Here is a 20,797-nt window from a genome sequence, read left to right on the forward strand (position 1 = left end):
TTTCTTTGCTCTGAAGTCTATTTTATCTTTTTTAATATAGCCATTCCTGCTTCCGTTGACTAATGTTTACATGATATATATTTTCTACCTTTTTACTTTCAACCTCCCTATATCATTATATTTGATGTGAGTTTCTTGAAGATAGCATATAGTTGGGTCATGATTTTTAACCCACTCTGCCAGTCTCTGTATTTTAATTGGTGTATTTAAACCATTTACATTTAACACTGCTAGTTATTGATAAGTTAAGGTTTAAGTCTGCAATTTTAATTTTTGTTTTCTGTTTGACCTGCCTGGTTTTCATTTCTGTTTTCTTTTTCCTGCCTTCCTGTGAGTTCCTTGAACATTTTTAGAATTCCATTTTTATTTTATCAGTAATGTTTTTGAGTGTTTATCCTTGTATAGCATTTTAGTGGTTGTTTTCAGTATTACTATTAATACACACACACACCCACATACACATAACTTATCACAGTATACTGGTATTTTCATTTTGCCAGTTTGAGTGAAGTACAGAAACCTTACCTCCCTATATGTTCCTTTATCCTCCTCTGTTCATAATATAGTTGCCTTAAATATTTCCTCTATATACATTTAGAACCACATCAGTCAGTGTCATAATTGTTGCTTCACTTTTAAAACATACTTTAGAAACTCAAGAAGGGAATAAAAGTCTATTTCAGTTACCCACTTTTGCTTTCCACATTATTTGTTCCTTCCTGGTGTTCTAAGGTTCCAGGTTCCTTATTTTATCATTTCTTTTCTGTTTGGAGAACTTACTTTAGGTATTCTTTTAAGGTAGTTTCTGCTGGTTGCAAATTATCTTAGTTCTTCTATTTGGAAAAGTCCTTATTTCCCCTTCATTCCTGAAGAATATGTTCACTGGGTACAATATTCTGGGTTTACATTTCTTTTCTTTCAGCAGTTGAAAAATACCATGCCGCTTCCTGTTGGCTTCTATGGTTTGTGATGAGAAATTCTCTGTTATTCTCATTGTTTTCCCCTGTAAGTAAGGGGTGGTTTTCTCTGTCTTCTTCTAAGATCACTTCTTTGTCTTCAGTTTCAGAAGTTTAATTATGTTGTGCCTTGGTGTAGATCTCTTTGGGTTTATCCTGTTTGGAGTTTTCTCAGCTTTTTGAATCTGTAGGTTTATGTCCCTTTACAAACTTGGGAAGTTTTCAGACATTATTTCTTCAAGGAATTTTTCAACCTCACCCTCTTTCTTTTCTCCCTCCTGGACTCCAACGACACGAGTGGTAGATCTTTTGTTACAGTGCCACAGATCTTTGATGCTCTGTTCATTTTTTTCTATTTTCTCTCTATTATCATATTGAGTAATTTCTATTGTTCTATTTCCCAGTTCATTGATTCTTTACTCTGTCTTCTCCATTCTTCTGTTGAGTCTATTTGTAGAGCTTTTTATTTCAGTTATTTCTGTGTTTTTCCATTCTAAAACCTCCATTTGGTTTTTTTTTTATAATTTTTAAACCTCTGCTGAGACTTTCTATTTCTCTGCTGAGGCTTTCTATTTTTTCATTTTTCTCAAGTGAGTCCATAATTTTTCATTGTAGCATTTTTATCATGGCTGCTTTGAAATCTCTGTCAGATAACTCTAACATGTCTGTCATCATATATTAATAATCTTTGTTCATGCAGTTTGAGGTCTTCCTGATTCTTGGTATGAGAAGTAATTTTCAATTGAAAGCTAGACATTTTGAGTATTATAAGACTCCAAATCTTTTTAAATCTTCTGTTTTAGTTGGTTATATTTGACACTGCTCTGGCAAGATAGGGAAAGTCCTGCATCATTACTGCCAGGTGGAGGTAGAAGTCCAGGTTTTCCACTTGGCCTTTGTTGACATCTTAGGGGCTTGGGCTCCTCATTACTGTGGGGTGGTAATTCTAGCTCCCCATGTGGTTTCCACTGACACCCAGTGAGAGTGCCTTGTTATTGCTGACACTCATGAATCCCTACTAGGCCTCCTCTGACACCACTGAACAGGGAGATAGCCTAATTAGAGGCTCATGAATGTGGTAGTCTACGTTCCCCACTTGGCTTGAAATGGGTGGGGTTAGGGCCCCAGTTTTTCCTGTGGTGTCTGGCTGGAGTAGAGCTGTTAGTTATTGTCTACAAGTTTTCTGTCTTGGTAAGCTGTTCCTTATGGGCCCTTTGGCAAGATAGAGAAAACATGATTTTGTTGCTGTTTTTTTCCTTATTTTGGTCTGTGTCCATTGGTGTTTTGGATTGCCAGCTTTTTAAGCTTCAAGTATCAGATACATGAGGCAAAAAGAAAACTCAAGGAACTCATCACCATGTTGTTCCAAGGATTCCAAGGTCCCTAGATAGTCTGCTCTCTCCTCTGCCACTTTCAAATCTTTTTATGATTTTTTAATATATAATATCCAGGGTTTTTATTTGTACTTAGTTGTAGGAATAGGGAAAAGTAAGTCTGCTCCATCTTCCCAAAAGTAGAAGTCCCCCATTTTTCTTAAATTTTAAAATGCTCATGATTAAAGGAACAACTACAGTCCAGTCTCTTCATTTTAAACCAGGAAACAGGGACTTAGAAAAGGTAACTGACTTGCGTAACGTGAAACAATGAGATGAAGGCAGATCTTAGACTAAAATACAGGTCTTCTGACTTTTAATCTCTATACATTCACCTCTGTAATACCCTGTATTTTTTGCCTTCAGCTTCTATTCTTTTTCCTATTATGCACCAAACCTCCAACCATGAAAAAACACATTGAAATCAGATTACTACGTCCAAGTCATTTTTTCCCACTGTGACAGTAAAAACTTATTCTCCTAAAAAGTTATAACTCAGCTCTTTAAATGGTGGGAAACAATGAATGTTTTTAACAGGGAATGAAGAGAAGGTACTATGCAAGATCTAAGAAATAAATGATCATAGCCAACAGACTTGAAGATTCAGGCCAAGAGTACATTTTTTTTCTCCTACTACCCTTTTGTCACACAGTATAATGTAGCAAAGTGCTCTAATTCAGTGCCATCTGCCACTATTAAGTTAATAGAAATTGTACTTTTGAGTACCAAAGTCAGAATATGCAGAAGTTAAAGCTTCTTGGTGATGGTAACACCCTAAAACTACATGTACAGAGTACTTTCATAACAAAAAAATACACAATTCTGTGAAAGAGGTCTAATGGATTTAGTAAAAAGTTGAAAACTCTGGAACTACTGAACCTAATTCTTTCAGTTATTTGGGGAGACCTTTTGTAAGTTAATATTTCTAATCATTAATTCTTGGGTACAACAGGAAGATAATGACTGCTTGATGGAAGAATAAATGAGGAGAAAGGGGAAGAAAAAATGCTAGTAATGTCAACTTCAAATTACATAGGCTTATTTTGTTTCAAAAACACTGATCTAAGCAGTTTATTATTCATTCATTTATTTTAGGATCACAGATGGATAAAATTGGATAATGATGCTCAGTTCATGACATACACTCAGCACTGATCCTTCAGTTTATTTAGTTATTTTTAATAATGTAATAATCACCTGCAAACTCACAACTCAAAATAAAAGCTTAGACCTTCGCCATCCATAAACTACATCTAAGTGTAAGGAACTCTCCATCTCCATCCCACCCCTGGTTCTCTTTGGTCAGGTTAACCATCATCCTGAATCTTGTGTTCATCATCCTCTTGCTTTTCTTTTGATATAGTTTTATTGCCCCTACATGTAATCTTTTAGGACTTACTTTTTCATCTAATATTATATTACTTCAATGAATACATATTTTTGCATGTGACATTTGTTCTGAATGCAGTATAAACTGATACACAAATGTACCACAGTTTATTAATCCATTATAATGTTGACCAGAATCTAAGTTGTTGCTAGATTTTTGTATTGTGAACTATGCTGCTATAAACATACTTGTACACCTGTTGTATATGAATAAGAGGTTCTTGGGTATTTATCTAGGAGTAGAATTTTGGGGTCATAGAGTATATGAATGTACTAGCTATGGGGGTAGTATTACAAAGGAAAGTCAAGGTGTCTGCTCAAATGTCACCTCCCAAAATAAGCTTTCCCTGACCATTATATCTAAATTGCAGCCCTTGTTTATTCTCTATTCTCTTAATCTGCTCTTTTTTACGTACCTAAGTATCTGAACTTATATATTTGTTTATCATCTGTCTCACTCAATAGAGTGTGTGCGCCATGAGGGCAGGGGCAGATATTGTTTCATTTACTACTGCATGTCTATCACTTAAAACAGTCATCCCCAGAGAACCTCTTTTGTTGCTCAGATGTGGCCTCTCTAAGCCAACTCAGCAGGTAAACCCACTGCCCTCCCCTCTATGTGGGACATGACTCCCAGGGGTGTAAGTCTCCCTGGCCACATGGGACATGACTCCCGGGGATGAACCTGGACCCAGCATCGTGGGATTGAGAAAGTCTTCTTGACCAAAAGGGGGAAGAGAAATGAAACAAAATAAAGTTTCAGTAGCTGAGAGATTTCAAATAGAGTCAAGAGATCATTCTGGAGGTTATTCTTATGTGTTATATAGATATCTCTTTTTAGTTTTTAGTGTATTGGAATAGCTAGAAGGAAATACCTGAAACTGTTGAACTGCAAGTCAGTAACCTTGATTATTGAAGATGATTGTATAACTATATAGCTTACACTGTGTGACTGTGTGATTGTAAAAACCTTGTGGCTCCCACTCACTTTATCCAGTATATGGACAGATAAGTAGAAAAATGAGGACAAAAGTAAATGAATAACAGGGAGGGATGGGTGGTATGGGATGATTTGGGTGTTCTTTTTTACTTTACTTTTTATTCTTATTCTTTTTTTGTGTGGTAAAGAAAATGTTCAAAAATTGATTGTGGTGATGAATGCACAACTATATAATGGTACTGTGAACAGCTGATTGTACACTATGGATGATTATGGTTTGTGAATATATCTCAATAAAATTGAATTTAAAAACAAAACAGAGCCTGGCACATGGTAACCATGTAATAAATATTTGTGGAATGAATGGCTTCTATCATTGGAGAACTGACAATCTAGCAGGGAATAATATGTTCAGTTCAAGAAAATAGAAATAAGAATAATTTACTCATTCCTTTGGTACATTTACTGGGTTCCTACTAGTAGCACTCTGATGGGTGCTGAGGGAAGAGATATAAAGATGAATAAGACATGGTCCTTGCCTTTAAGAAATTAAAAGTTAATGGATTTTACATGTGTGTATATAAACTCCTGTAATATAGAACATTAAATAATCAATGCTACAAGAGGAACAAAATGACATTTTGAACACAAGAGAGAAAACTTAATTCAAACCAGGAAATCAGAGTAGGCTTCATAGTAGAGGTGGCCCTATTGGGACTGGGCCTTGGCAATGGTTTCCTTCAAATAAGATGAAAATTGTGGAAGTTCAATTTTATTTAGCCAAAAGCAGTTACTCGTAGATATCTTGACATAAAGTACCCTATGCTGTGGTAAATCATTTTGATTTTGGGAAGCAAACTGGATTTTTCCTGGAGAAGAAAAAGAAGAGGATAATTCCCATAAGAAGGAATGGATTGAAAGAGAAGGTCATGCTCTTTCAAGGGGTCCAGTGTTGCTTTAACAGGGCTCAAGGGAAGGTGCCTGGTAGGTGACAACGTTGGAAAGGTATTTTCCACAGGCAGTTACTTTCCTTTACCTTCTTTCTCACCTGCTAAATGTTTTACTTCCTTTCTCTATACTTTTTTTTCCATAGCAGAGCACAATGAAAAAGAAGAGTGAAGAGGGAGTCAGGAGACCTGGGATTAAGTCATAGTTCTGCCAGTGAACTACTGCATGGTGTTTGGAAACTTAGTGAAATTAAAGCTGGAGGAGCAGCTTTGAAACTACACAGTGCCCCTCCCCCAGCAAAATTTATTACAAGTTGCTTCAAAAGGCATACCTGTTTTCAGCCCTTCCTATCTCCAAGGATCACTGGAATAGTGCCAAACATATGGGAATGTGACTACATCCTTTAGACATGTTGACTGAGAACCATTGCACTAGATGATCTCTAGGTGCCCCCATTAGCACCCTCCTCTGCCACTGTATCCCATGGTCTGGTTCTTTTACTTATTCCCAACTAAGTCTTCAGTCTAACAGTGGACCCCTCTGGACCCTTCTTCTTGGCCATTCTGGAGGTGCTTCAGGCTACAAATTCTCGGTCTGAAAGAAAACTAGCTGAAAATGGCCAAAGAAATCTTCTGAAAGACCTGAGCACATGCTCCACAGGGAAGGGGATAGAATTATTGGGCCGCTGCTACCTTTCAAAAATAACTCAGGGGCTCTCTTGGAAGCCAAGAAAGCCTGATCATTTCAAAGAATAATTCTGAGAAATGGTGTGAGCATACACGTTGTGGGGAGGACAGGGTACACTGAGATGGAATTACAAATTAGAGGGCTATCCTTAAAAGTCTGATGCTTTAGCTTTCCCACTGGGTCTAAACCTCAAATAAAGCTTTGATGGGGGTGGGAATGTAGGGCAAGGAAGAGAGGAAGGCAATCAGTCTAATATTCATAGACATTTTTTAAGCTGACCAACTCTTGAGAAACTTTTTTTTTTTAATCATCATTTTATTGAGATATATTCACATACCACGCAGTCATACAAAACAAATCGTACTTTCGATTGTTTACAGTACCATTACATAGTTGTACATTCATCACCTAAATCAATCCCTGACACCTTCATTAGCACACACACAAAAATAACAAGAATAATAATTAGAGTGAAAAAGAGCAATTGAAGTAAAAAAGAACACTGGGTACCTTTGTCTGTTTGTTTCCTTCCCCTATTTTTCTACTCATCCATCCATAAACTAGACAAAGTGGAGTGTGGTCCTTATGGCTTTCCCAATCCCATTGTCACCCCTCATAAGCTACATTTTTATACAACTGTCTTCGAGATTCATGGGTTCTGGGTTGTAGTTTGATAGTTTCAGGTATCCACCATCAGCTACCCCAATTCTTTAGAACTTAAAAGGGTTGTCTAAAGTGTGCGTAAGAGTGCCCTCCAGAGGGACCTCTCGGCTCCTTTTGGAATCTCTCTGCCACTGAAGCTTATTTCATTTCCTTTCACATCCCCCTTTTGGTCAAGAAGATGTTCTCCGTCCCACGACGCCGGGTCTACATTCCTCCCCGGGAGTCATATTCTACGTTGCCAGGGAGATTCACTCCCCTGGGTGTCTGATCCCACGTAGGGGGGAGGGCAGTGATTTCACCTTTCAAGTTGGCTTAGCCAGAGAGAGAGGGCCACATCTGAGCAACAAAGAGGCATTCAGGAGGAGACTCTTAGGCACAAATATAGGGAGGCCTAGCCTCTCCTTTGCAGCAACCGTCTTCCCAAGGGTAAAACTTATGGTAGAGGGCTCAACCCATCAAACCACCAGTCCCCTATGTCTGTGGTCATGTTAGCAACCATGGAGGTGGGTTAGGCGAATACCCCTGCACTCTCCACAGGCTCCTCAAGGGGGCACTACATCTTTTTTTTTTCCTTGTTTGTCTTTTTTCTTTTTTTTTTTTTTTAACTTTCCCTTCTTTTTTAAATCAACTGTATGAAAAAAAAAGTTAGAAAGAAAACAAACATACAATAAAAGAACATTTCAAAGAGACCATAACAAGGGAGTAAGAAAAAGACAACTAACCTAAGATAACTGCTTAACTTCCAACATGTTCCTACTTTACCCCAAGAAAGTTACATAATATAGCAACATTTCTGTGAACTTGTTCCTACTATATCCATCAGAATTTAACAGACCATAGTCATTTCTGGGCATCCCCAGAACGTTAAATAGCTTATCTGTTCTTCTTGGATTACTGTTCCCCCTTCCTTAATTGCTCTCTACTGCTAGTTCCCCTACATTCTACATTATAAACCATTTGTTTTACATTTTTCAAAGTTCACATTAGTGGTAGCATATAATATTTCTCTTTTTGTGCCTGGCTTATTTCGCTCAGCATTATGTCTTCAAGGTTCATCCATGTTGTCATATGTTTCACCAGATCGTTCCTTCTTACTGCCGCGTAGTATTCCATCGTGTGTATATACCACATTTTATTTATCCACTCATCTGTTGAAGGACATTTGGGTTGTTTCCATCTCTTGGCAATTGTGAATAATGCTTCTATGAACATTGGCGTGCAGATATCTGTTCGTGTCACTGCTTTCCGATCTTCCGGGTATATACCGAGAAGTGCAATCGCTGGATCGAATGGTAGCTCTAGATCTAGTTTTCTAAGGAACTGCCAGACTGACTTCCAGAGTGGCTGAACCATTATACAGTCCCACCAACAATGAATAAGAGTTCCAATTTCTCCACATCCCCTCCAGCATTTGTAGTTTCCTGTTTGTTTAATGGCAGCCATTCTAACCGGTGTTAGATGGTATCTCATTGTGGTCTTAATTTGCATCTCTCTAATAGCTAGTGAAGCTGAACATTTTTTCATGTGTTTCTTGGCCATTTGTATTTCCTCTTCAGAGAACTGTCTTTTCATATCTTTTGCCCATTTTATAATTGGGCTGTCTGTACTATTGTCATTGAGTTGTAGGATTTCTTTGTATATGCAAGATATCAGTCTTTTGTCAGATACATGGTTTCCAAAAATTTTTTCCCATTGAGTTGGCTGCCTCTTTACCTTTTTGAGAAATTCCTTTGAGGTGCAGAAACTTCTAAGCTTGAGGAGTTCCCATTTATCTATTTTCTCTTTTGTTGCTTGTGCTTTGGGTGTAAAGTCTAGGAAGTGGCCGCCTAATACAAGGTCTTGAAGATGTTTTCCTACATTATCTTCTAGGAGTTTTACGGTACTTTCTTTTATATTGAGATCTTTGGTCCATTTTGAGTTAATTTTTGTGTAGGGGGTGAGGTAGGGGTCCTCTTTCATTCTTTTGGATATGGATATCCAACTCTCCCAGCCCCATTTGTTGAAAAGACCATTATGACTCAGTTCAGTGACTTTGGGGGGCCTTATCAAAGATCAGTCGGCCATAGATCTGAGGGTCTATCTCTGAATTCTCAATTCGATTCCATTGATCTATATGTCTATCTTTGTGCCAGTACCATGCTGTTTTGGCTACTGTGGCTTTATAATAAGCTTCAAAGTCAGGGAGTGTAAGTCCTCCCACTTCGTTTTTTCTTTTTTAGAGTGTCTTTAGCAATTCGAGGCATCTTCCCTTTCCAAATAAATTTGATAACTAGCTTTTCCAAGTCTGCAAAGTAGGTTGTTGGAATTTTGATTGGGATTGCATTGAATCTGTAGATGAGTTTGGGTAGAATTGACATCTTAATGACATTTAGCCTTCCTATCCATGAACATGGAATATTTTTCCATCTTTTAAGGTCCCCTTCTATTTCTTTTAGTAGAGTTATGTAGTTCTCTTTGTATAAGTCTTTTACATCTTTGGTTAAGTTTATTCCTAGGTACTTGATTTTTTTAGTTGCTATTGAAAATGGTATCTTTTTCTTGAGTGTCTCTTCAGTTTGTTCATTTCTAGCATATAGAAACATTACTGACTTATGTGCATTAATCTTGTATCCCGCTACTTTGCTAAATTTGCTTATTAGCTCTAGTAGGTGTATCGTTGATTTCTCAGGGTTTTCTAGATATAAGATCATATCATCTGCAAACAATGACAGTTTTACTTCTTCTTTTCCAATTTGGATGCCTTTTATTTCTTTGTCTTGCCGGATTGCCTTGGCTAGCACTTCCAGCACAATGTTGAATAACAGTGGTGACAGCGGGCATCCTTGTCTTGTTCCTGATCTTAGAGGGAAGGCTTTCAGTCTCTCACCATTGAGTACTATGCTGGCTGTGGGTTTTTCATATATGCTCTTTATCATGTTGAGGAAGTTTCCTTGAATTCCTACCTTTTGAAGTGTTTTTATCAAAAAGGGATGTTGGATTTTGTCAAATGCTTTTTCAGCATCTATTGAGATGATCAATTGATTTTTCCCTTTCGAGTTTTTAATGTGTTGTAATACATTGATTGTTTTTCTTATGTTGAACCATCCTTGCATGCCTGGAATGAACCCCACTTGGTCATGGTGTATGATTTTTTTAATGTGTCTTTGGATTCGATTTGCAAGTATTTTGTTGAGGATTTTTGCATCTATATTCATTAGGGAGATTGGCCGGTAGTTTTCCTTTTTTGTAGCATCTTTGCCTGGTTTTGGTATTAGATTGATGTTAGCTTCATAAAATGAGTTAGGTAGTGTTCCCTTTTCTTCAATGTTTTGAAAGATTTTGAGTAAGATTGGTGTCAGTTCTTTCTGGAAAGTTTGGTAGAATTCCCCTGTGAAGCCATCTGGCCCTGGGCATTTATTTGTGGGAAGCTTTTTGATGACTGATTGGATCTCTTTGCTTGTGATGGGTTGGTTGAGGTCTTCTATTTCTTCTCTGGTCAGTCTAGGTTGTTCATATGTTTCCAGGAAATTGTCCATTTCTTCTACATTGTCCAGTTTGTTGCCATACAGTTGTTCATAATATCCTCTTATAATTTTTTTAATTTCTTCAGGATCTGCAGTTATGTCACCTTTTTCATTCATTATTTTGTTTATATGGGTCTTCTCTCTTTTTGATTTTGTCAGTCTAGCTAGGGGCTTGTCAATCTTGTTGATCTTCTCAAAGAACCAACTTTTGGTGATATTTATCCTCTCTATTGTTTTTTTGTTCTCTATGTCATTTATTTCTGCTTTAATCCTTGTTATTTCTTTTCTTCTACTTGGTTTAGGATTGGTTTGCTGTTCATTTTCTAGCTTCTTCAGTTGATCCATTAGTTCTTTGATTTTGGCTCTTTCTTCCTTTTTAATATATGCGTTTAGTGCTATAAATTTCCCCCTTAGCACTGCTTTTGCTGCATCCCATAGATTTTGGTATGTTGTGTTCTCATTTTCATTCGTCTCTATATATTTAGCAATTTCTCTTGCTATTTCTTCTTTAACCCACTGATTGTTTAGGAGTGTGTTGTTTAACCTCCAGGTATTTGTGAATTTTCTAAGTCTCTGATGGTTATTGACTTCTAATTGTATTCCATTGTGGTCAGAGAATGTGCTTTGAATAATTTCAATCTTTTTAAATTTATTGAGGCTTGTTTTATGTCCCAGCATATGATCTATTCTGGAGAAAGTTCCATGAGCACTAGAAAAGTATGTGTATCCTGGTGATTTGGGATGTAATGTCCTGTATATGTCTGTTAAATCTAATTCATTTATCAGATTGTTTAGGTTTTCAATTTCCTTATTGGTCTTCTGTCTGGTTGATCTATCTATAGGAGAGAGTGATGTGTTGAAGTCTCCCACAATTATTGTGGAAACATCAATTGCTTCCTTTAGTTTTGCCAGTGTTTCTCTCATGTATTTTGTGGCACCTTGATTGGGTGCATAGACATTTACGATTGTTATTTCTTCTTGCTGAATTGCCCCTTTTATTAGTATGTAGTGGCCTTCTTTGTCTCTCAAAACATCCCTGCATTTGAAGTCTATTTTATCTGAGATTAATATTGCTACACCTGCTTTCTTTTGGCTGTAGCTGGCATGAAATATTTTTTTCCATCCTTTCACTTTCAGTTTCTTTGTGTCCTTGTGTCTAAGATGAGTCTCTTGTATGCAACATATTGATAGTTCATTTTTTTTGATCCATTCTGCGAATCTATGTCTTTTAATTGCGGAGTTTATTCCATTTACATTCAACGTTATAACCGTGAAGGCATTTCTTGAATCAGCCATCTTATCCTTTGGTTTATGTTTGCCATATTTTTCCCTCTCTCTATTAATATCCTTTATTGTACCCATACCGAATCTCTTTAGTACTGAACCTTTCTCCAAGTCTCTGTGTCCTGTCTTTGTTTCTCTGTCTGTAGGGCTCCCTTGAGTATCTCCAGTAGGGCAGGTCTCTTGTTAGCAAATTCTCTCAGCATTTGTTTGTCTGTGAAAAATTTAAGCTCTCCCTCAAATTTGAAGGAGAGCTTTGCTGGATAAAGTATTCTTGGCTGGAAATTTTTCTCACTCAGAATTTTAAATATATCGTGCCACTGCCTTCTCGCCTCCATGGTGGCTGCTGAGTAGTCACTACTTAGTCTTCTGCTGTTTCCTTTGTATGTGGTGAATTGCTTTTCTCTTGCTGCTTTCAGAACTTGCTCCTTCTTTTCTGTGTTTGACAGTGTGATCAGTATATGTCTCGGAGTGGGTTTATTTGGATTCATTCTATTTGGAGTTCGCTGAGCATTTATGATTTGTGTATTTATGTTGCTTAGAAGATTTGGGAAGTTTTCCCCAACAATTTCTTTGAATACTCTTCCTAGACCTTTACCCTTTTCTTCCCCTTCTGGGACACCAATGAGTCTTATATTTGGACGTTTCATATTATCTATCATATCCCTGAGGTCCATTTCGATTTTTTCAATTTTTTTCCCCATTCTTTCTTTTATGCTTTCATTTTCCATTCTGTCATCTTCCAGGTCACTGATTCGTTGTTCAACTTCCTCTAGTCTTGCACTATGAGTGTCCAGAGTCTTTTTAATTTGGTCAACAGTTTCTTTAATTTCCATAAGATCATCCATTTTTTTTATTTAGTCTTGCAATGTCTTCTTTATGCTCTTCTAGAGTCTTCTTGATTTCCTTTATATCCCGTACTATGGTCTCATTGTTCATCTTTAGTTCTTTGAGTAGCTGCTCTAGGTGCTGTGTCTCTTCTGGTCTTTTGATTTGGGTGCTTGGGCTTGGGTTATCCATATCTTCTGGTTTTTTCATATGCTTTATAATTTTCTGTTGTTTTTGGCCTCGTGGCATTTGCTGAACTTGATAGGGTTCTTTTAGGGTTTGTAGACCTATTGAAGTCCTTATCTCTAATTTATCAGATCTACAGCTTCGTGGAGTACACTTTCTCTAACTAACCAGCAGGTGGTGTCCACGAGCCACCTGTTCTCCACAAGCCAGTTCTCCCCTGCTTAGCCTTTTTGGTGAGTGGGGGAGTGAGTCTTGTGGGGCCCAATTGGTGTACCAAGCTTGCGTGTGTAGTTGGTGTTGCCTGCCCTGTATGTGGGGCGTGTTTCTGGGCAGTCGGGGAGGGGGGGTGGCCCTAACAATCAAATCTCCCTGGTGATCCTAGAGTTTTAAAGCTGCTGCAATAGTCTAATCCTTCAGTTCAGTCCTGCCACAGTTTGTCTCTGCCACTGACCCACAAGTCCTTGGTATTGGCATATGGCTCCTGAGACTTGCAAGTGGGCCCCTCTTCCAGGCTGTGCACCCCGGGTCCTCTGTTGAGGGATGACTGTGCTATGTCACAGGTGAGTGCCGTCCCCCCAGGGCAGTTCTGGGCTGCTGGGCTGTGTAGGGAGGCTCCCAGTCTGCTCAAATGATGGCTGACTGGGGCTTTGTTAATTCACACTGCTCCACCTTCCCAACTCTGGGAAAATCAGCTGAGGTTGCAGGGAAGGCTAATGTCCACGCCCAGTTTTGTGGTGTGTGCCTGTTATTTGAAGCACTTCCGTCACACTGGGTTGTGTGGGGCAGCTCTGGGCTATGGGGCTGGCGATGGGCAGGAGTGTTTCCTGTCCACCAGGATGGTGGCTGTGAGCGGACACCCCTCTTTTCTTGGGAAGTTGTGGTGTTTAGTGAATTTTCTCAGCCACTGGATTATTGCCTTTTGTCTCAGAGCTCTCTTAGTTTTGCTCTTGACTTGACGTGCCCAAATTGAAAGTCTTTGAAGCTTTCTGTATTGGGCTTCTTAGAGTAATTGTTTTAGAAAAAGAAAAAAGGATTAAAAAAAAAAAAAAACAAAAAAAAAGGGCCCTCCTCAGAGATCTAATGGGTTATTGAAATGCTAATAGACAAAGCAACCAGGGCCATTAAGGAAAGGTCCACAGGGCAGAGAGATCAGCTTTTCTTCGGGATTTGCATATGCGCCTCAAGGCCTGAGCTCCGCCCTTCCCCTTTCTGTGTTCACCAGAACTCCAAAAATCCTCTGCTTTTATTTTGGAGTTTTTCGTGTTGTTGTTTTTTTTCTATGCCTGTCTCATCTCTGCTGGGCTGGCTGCTCTCAGATTCTCTGGTGTCTGGTCTCAGTCTATCTATGGTTGGAGTTTGGATCAGTAGAATGAGTTTCCGATAAGGGCTGCCACTGCAGTTCTCCCTTCTCCTTCCCGGAGCTGGCAGCCCCTCCTCCCACGGGACTGAGCCTGGCAGGGAGGGGCGCAGGTCCCCTGGCCGCAAAAACTTACAGATTTCGCTGATCTCAGCAGTTCGACATTTTCATGAGTGTTGTATGAAGTATGCCCAAAGACAGATTGCTCTGTGGTGTCCAGTCCACGCAGTTCCTGGCTTTCTACCTACTTTCCTGGAGGAGTAACTAAAACATACAGCTCACCAGTCTGCCATCTTGCCCCCTCTTGAGAAACTTTTAAATTACATATACAAAAGAAAATATACCCTCAGCTTGAAGCTCTATGGGGTCTAATTAATGGAGCAAATGTTTACTGAATTAATTTAAAAAATACAATGCCAATACTGCCTGTTTCACAATCTAGGGGCAGTGTTTTTTCTCAAGCTGTGCTCAGTCTGCAACAATTATCACCCCAGAACATTTATCAGTGAAAAATGTATCATTCTTTAGTATATATAAGGCTTAAGTCCCCATATTATGGTTTTCTCTTATTTCTACCGTCGAAATACCCATCAATCCAATCCAAGATCGTTTTCATCATTTCATATCCTAAAGGTGGACAAAGGAAATTTTGGAAATGGATAAGGCATCTTTTTTGCTTACTTGAATGCCCACATCAGCTTTTCCTGAAAACAGAGTATAATAGTGGGCTGCTAAGAGAAAAATTCAGGAAACAGGCACTGGTACTGATTAAATAAGAATAAATTCAGTTTTATTACTTTCAAGCAAACTCAGTAATTCTAACTAAAACCTAACAAACATGGTCCCTTTAGAATTCCTAAGTGCGGTTTTCATCAATGGAAGAGGATAATTTCTATTTACTATATTTTAGGGAAATTGTGGACCAAGGCCAGGTCCTACTCATCTCTTAATTTCTGCTAGAAATTAGCATTTGTCTACTTTTGTATCTGACATCACTTGACATATAGTAGGTATTCAACAAATGTTTGCTGTATGAACAGATTAGCACATTATTTGCTTGCAATTGTCTACTGCTGATATGCTTTCCAAACTGGCTGCTTACATAGGCCAAATATTGTCCTGACTTTTTAAAATTTTATTAACTAATTTTTCATTTCTTATATAGTTAATTTTTATAGCCCTAAAGAATAAAGATGGGAATTTAAGAGATTTTCCATGTGTCAAAAGAAGTTCCATCTCCCTTTATAGACACCAGACAGGAGAACTTTTCCAGATCTCCTTCCATGTAACCAAAGACATTCAAGTGACAATAAAACATTCCAAAGTGCCTAAGCTGTCTGAGTGTCATGCTGGGGACAAGATGCTAAGAATGATCAGAGTTTACATCATATTTATATTCCATTTAGCACATACCATATTCTTCAGCTATAAGACAGATGTGTCCTGCCACCCTGTTTTTCCCTCACAGAACACCTGGAGTCTATCTGGACAACAGATTAAGAGCTGCACTGCCAACCACTATTAGTGGGATGACTAAATTTTCTGACTCCAAAATTGGGAAGGCATGATTTGGCATATGCACGTGTACTTTTGAGGACAATAGGATTATACATGTGACATTGGGGCTCCTCTGAAAAACACAGAAGATGTGATTTTCCAGGGTGACCAAAGAATCTATCAAACATATTTGGGAGACTCTATGCTTTAGTAGAAACAGGACTGCAATAGGAAGCAGGAGTTCTGAGTTACAGTTCCTTTCAGCACAAACTAGCTTGGAGCTCTGGGAAACTCACTTAGACTGAATCATAATTGACTCACTTGTAAAAGCGAAGATGATTATATTCTGCTTAAAGATAGAGAACTAGTCCTAATGGTGTTACTATCTTTTTTATTCCTAGGCTTTATGATTCTTTAAGTTCTAAAAGTTCTGTTTGATTTACCTCTATTAAGTCTCTTGTATCTATCCCCCTTTCTCCATAGCCACTCGCATAATACTGTTTCAGGTTCTCATCATCATTTCCCTGGGTGACTGCAAAAGTCTTCAAACTTGTCTCTCCAGATACAGTTTCACCCCTTTATAAGCCACAATAAAAAACACTTTGATTAGAGTATCTTCTGAAAGCACAACTCGGATCACCTTGAGAAGGCAGTGAGGCTCAGTACAAAGAGCACACAACCTAACATCTAAAAACCAGGTTTGACTAGTTTACTGGCCATATAACCTTGGGAAAGCCATTTAGACTCTGAATCTCCATTACCTCCACTGTAAAATGAGAGTAATAATAGGATCTTATTCACAGAGTTATGGTGAGCAAACTTTTACCTGTTGATGTGTCAAATCCTTAGTCACACTTAACTTTGACAGGGGCCCAGAGCAAAGGTTCCTTAGCTACCTTTACTTGACTGAATCTGATAAAGACAGAGAACACTTCTGGGCAGTCTGAGCTTCAATATAAAACTTTCCAACTGACTACCTGGTTGATGTGATGACTAAGTTTCCTTCTTTACAGGCAATGCCACAGAGAGAGTGGCACACTAGAGCAAAGGACAACAGTCTTAATTGGTGGCAAGCCCCAGCCTGGAAGATCTATCATTCTCTCTGCACACAGCTAATGCTGGTTAGAACTGCTTAGCATAGACCTGGCTTAAAATCAAGAGAAGCTGAACTCTTGTAGTTACCCTGCTGAGATAATTTAGGATGCATTGGTCAATGCTTCTCAGGTTCTTCATCCTAGATCAAGGTAATTATGGAGGGGAATAAAAAAGGCAAGATTAGAAAAGAGCCACTAGCAGATCTGCTATATTTGTATGAGATGATATTTAAATGAACATCTGAAAACAATACATAGTTATGACTTGTTGCCTGCTTATACTTTATACCAAGTTCTAAAGCAAATTCAGCACCTAGCAGTCATCTCAGAGGGAAAGATTGGTCCCTGTGGCTAGTCACACAATCCTCTTAAAATCTCTCTCTTGCCAACACAATAGACACACATGCTGGATGTCCCTTGTATTAAAATACTTACTTGAGAAAAGACAACCTACAAAATGGGAGGAAATAGTTCCAAATCATATATAATAGGGCTTAATATCCAGAATATATAAAGAACTTTTACAATGCAACAACAAAGAAACAAACAACCCAATTGAAAAATGAGCAAAGGACTGAACAGACATTTCTCCAAAGAAGATATACAAATGGTCAATCAGCATATGAAAAGATGCTCAACATCATTAGCCATTAGGGAAATGCAAATGAAAACCATGAGATACCATTTCATGCCCACAAGGGTGGCTATTGTCTAAAAAACAGAAAATAACAAGTTTTGGAGAATATGTGGAAAAACTGGAACTCTAGTGCATTGTTCATAGGAACATAAAATGGTGCAACCACTGTGGAAAGCAATATGGCAATTCCTCAAAAAGTTAAATATAAAATCACCATATGACCTGGTAATACCACCTCTAGGCATATACCCAAAGAAAGAAAAAACAAGATCTCAATTAGATCTTCATATACCAATGTTAACATCTGCATTATTCACAATATCCAAAAGATGAAATGGATAAAAAATGTGGTACATATACACAATAGAATATTAATCACCATAAAAAGAATGAAGTTATGAGACATGTTGCAACATAGGAGAACCCCAAAAACATTAGCAAGGCACATAAGGACAAATATTGTATGACATCACTTATAAGAGATGACTAAAAATGGCAAATTTGCTGAGATTGAAAGTAGAGGGATGGAGAGTGATTGGGGAAAAAGAAAAAAGAAAAAGAAATGACAGGAAGGTAGTTGTTCCGGTTTGCTAGTACTTCACTGAAGAAAAGCCAATGGTGTCCGGAGCACCTCTGTCAGCTGGGAAGGCACATGGCTGGTGTCTGCTAGTCCTTTGCTCCCGGGTTGCATTTTAAAATGACTTTCTCCAAAATGTCTCTGGGTCTCTCTTAGCTTTTCAGGGCAAACTCTGGGCTTCATCTCTTAGCTTAGCATCTCCAAACATCCTTCTGTCTGCATCTCCAAGCATCTCCAAGTGTCAGCAACCATCTGGGTCAGCTCCCAGCATTTCTGTTGGCTCCCAAGCCAACAGAAGTCCTTTAGTCTTAAAGGACACCAGTGATCTAATTAAGACCCACCCTGAATGGGTGGGGCCACACTTTCATGGAAATTTCTAATCAAAATGTTTCACCTACAGTTGGGTAAGTCACATTTCCACGGAAACAACCTAATCAAAAGTTTCCACCCTAGTGAAAAGACTAATAAATCTGCCCCCACAAGATTACATTAAAGAACATGGCTTTTTGGGGGACATAATATATCCAAACCATTACAGTAGTGAATGATAAGAGCTGCAGAACAATTTGGGGAGAAGGCCCTTATTTTCAAATGCTTCCAGTAACACTACAAATGATAATAAAATGGTAAGGAGCTGATATTAGTAAATGGGTAAAAATCATTTCCAACTAGCACATTTGTTATTTAGAGGCAGTGTTTGCATAACAATTGTTCAGTCTTAATCCCTAGAGGAAATTACTGTTAACAGTTAATTGTGTATCTTTTCAGAAGTTTTTAATGGACATACAAGCACATATAAGCATATCTTGTGCACCTTTAAAAAGTACTATAAAGGGCTCCTGAAACCGAACTGTGCACTGTAGACACAGATTAGAAATACCTGCAAGAAAAGAAGGCTATACATTCTAAAAATGTATACAAACAAAAGATATGCACACGTGCATGCACACACACACACGACTTACTTTGATCTCTAAAAACTAATTTTGCAGAAAGAAGAAACATTCTCAACTTGATCTCTCCTGTTCCCAATGAACTAAACCAAGCATCTTCTGAAATTTAACTTCCTCCCCAAAGCTTATTGATTGACCAGAGGAAAGCAGATAGCTTCTTTACCTCACCTTCATCTGACAAAAAACTTCATGAAAAGCCTCCACTTGTCATCCCAATTGTGCACTTGCTCTTGATCCTCTATCTGGCAAAGTGCCCAGCATATAATAACCACTCAGTAAATATTTGCTATCATTTACTGAGTAGTCACTGAGTAGTCACTCTTTTATAGCACTCAGCATAATTGCAAATAATTAACTATATGTGTAATTATTTGCTTAATGACTGTCTTCCCCACTAGACTGTGAGCTTCACAAGGCCAGGGTCAGAGCCTGTCTTATTCACAGCTATAGTCTTAATGCTTGGAACAATGTTTGCATTTATTATAAAGACTAATGAATATTCAATAAACATTAAACACCATGTACTAAACACTATTTATTCATTTTTCTCACTTAATCCTAAAACAACCCTGTAAATTCGGTCTTATTATCCTTGCTTTATAGGTGGGGAAACTGAGACTCAAAAGGCTACAATAACTTGTTCTAAGGTCAGAGCCAGGATTCTGAACATGTGGTGACCCAGGGCCCAGGCTCCCCCTCGCTAGTGGGGAATAAGGCCCCACACAGCACGTTGAAGCCTGCATGACCAGGACAGAAGTTGAAGGTCATCAGACCTCCTTAAGGAAGAAAGTATGTACATGTGGCATCATAAGCAAAACATTGGAACTCTCTTCCCTTGATCACTGTTGATAACAAACTTCCAGACCTCTGTGCCACGAGACTCTACTGAAACTCTTTACTCATACCCTATGAATGTCTTTGTCCTAAACTCTTATAAGCTGCTCTTTGCACCCCCAACCTTTGCAGGGCACTAACTCCATTTTCCAGCCAACTGCTGCCAGGAAGAACTCTCTCTTGTTTGTAAGTCCTAATAAACCCATGTCTCACTCTGTGCTTGGTGTGTTCTTTGGTCTTAGGGCTATGACAATCCATGCTCTTCAAGGGCTGGGTTGGAACAATTGGTGAGCCAGCCAGTAGACCAGAGAGCCACTGGCCATAGCAGGCATGAGTCCTGGGAAGGAAGAATAAGTGGGGGGAGCCCCAAATTGGTCTGTGTCGTCCATGTGGGGAGAGGTGTCAGCCCTCCTGGATGAATGCAGACTGCTGCATGAGTATGGGGGCACCCTGAAAACTCCAGCGGGGTTGCTGTTTTGCAATAGATAACAGGACAACTAAATTTGAGTAAGAAGAAAAGGTACTGCCAAATAGCAGCAGCCATAGCACAGCCCCTGTTAGGAGCGTTGTGGATGGCTACCGAAGCAGAACAAGTGGCAAAAGCTACTGCATGCTGTTTACAGGAGAAAGTAAAACTAGAAAGAGATATGCACTTTGCCCAGGCAGAAATGAAGGACTCTGACTGATCGCCTGATCTGAGTTGACAATCAGTTAGAGACTCTGGCATGCAGATATGCCTGAATCAAAGGTTGTAAGTTGCCTTGGGCTTGAGTCTGGAGGATTTTAGCTACTCCAGGATGGGACCCCAAATCATGGAACTCCGAAGACTCCTCTTCAGAATAGGAAGGGGAGGAAGAATGGAAGGTATAGGAGAATGAAGAGCCCCAACAGGTACACCTCATAATATAACAGAAATGGAAGGCATCACAAGATCAACCCCCTGGGGTTCATCAATTCCAACTTCTTTAACAGAAATTACATGTTACTATGAGAGATTATACCACTGCTGAAATGGATGATACAGACAAAAAACTAGGGAGTCCCTACCCAATTGACTTCTGAAGTTATAGGACACCAGAGCAGAGGGGGTAGTG

The 20,797-nt window shown here is 38.8% G+C and overlaps 1 protein-coding gene across 6 annotated transcripts in view; it reads right to left on the reverse strand.

Annotated features, from left to right (window-relative positions):
- Positions 1–20,797, reverse strand: part of ENOX2 (ecto-NOX disulfide-thiol exchanger 2) — a 393,140-nt gene that overhangs the window by 169,786 nt on the left and 202,557 nt on the right. Inside the window, exon 1 of one of the 6 annotated variants that reach the window (XM_037821174.1) lies at positions 16,791–16,863. The exons of the other annotated variants lie outside the window; for them this stretch is intronic. Coding sequence (XP_037677102.1) covers positions 16,791–16,815 — 25 coding nt within the window. The 5' untranslated portion in view covers positions 16,816–16,863. Of the gene's footprint in view, positions 1–16,790; positions 16,864–20,797 lie in introns of those variants that run through there. 6 annotated transcript variants of the gene reach the window in all.

The sequence above is a fragment of the Choloepus didactylus genome, chromosome X (assembly GCF_015220235.1).
Source record: "Choloepus didactylus isolate mChoDid1 chromosome X, mChoDid1.pri, whole genome shotgun sequence".
NCBI lineage: Eukaryota > Metazoa > Chordata > Mammalia > Pilosa > Megalonychidae > Choloepus > Choloepus didactylus.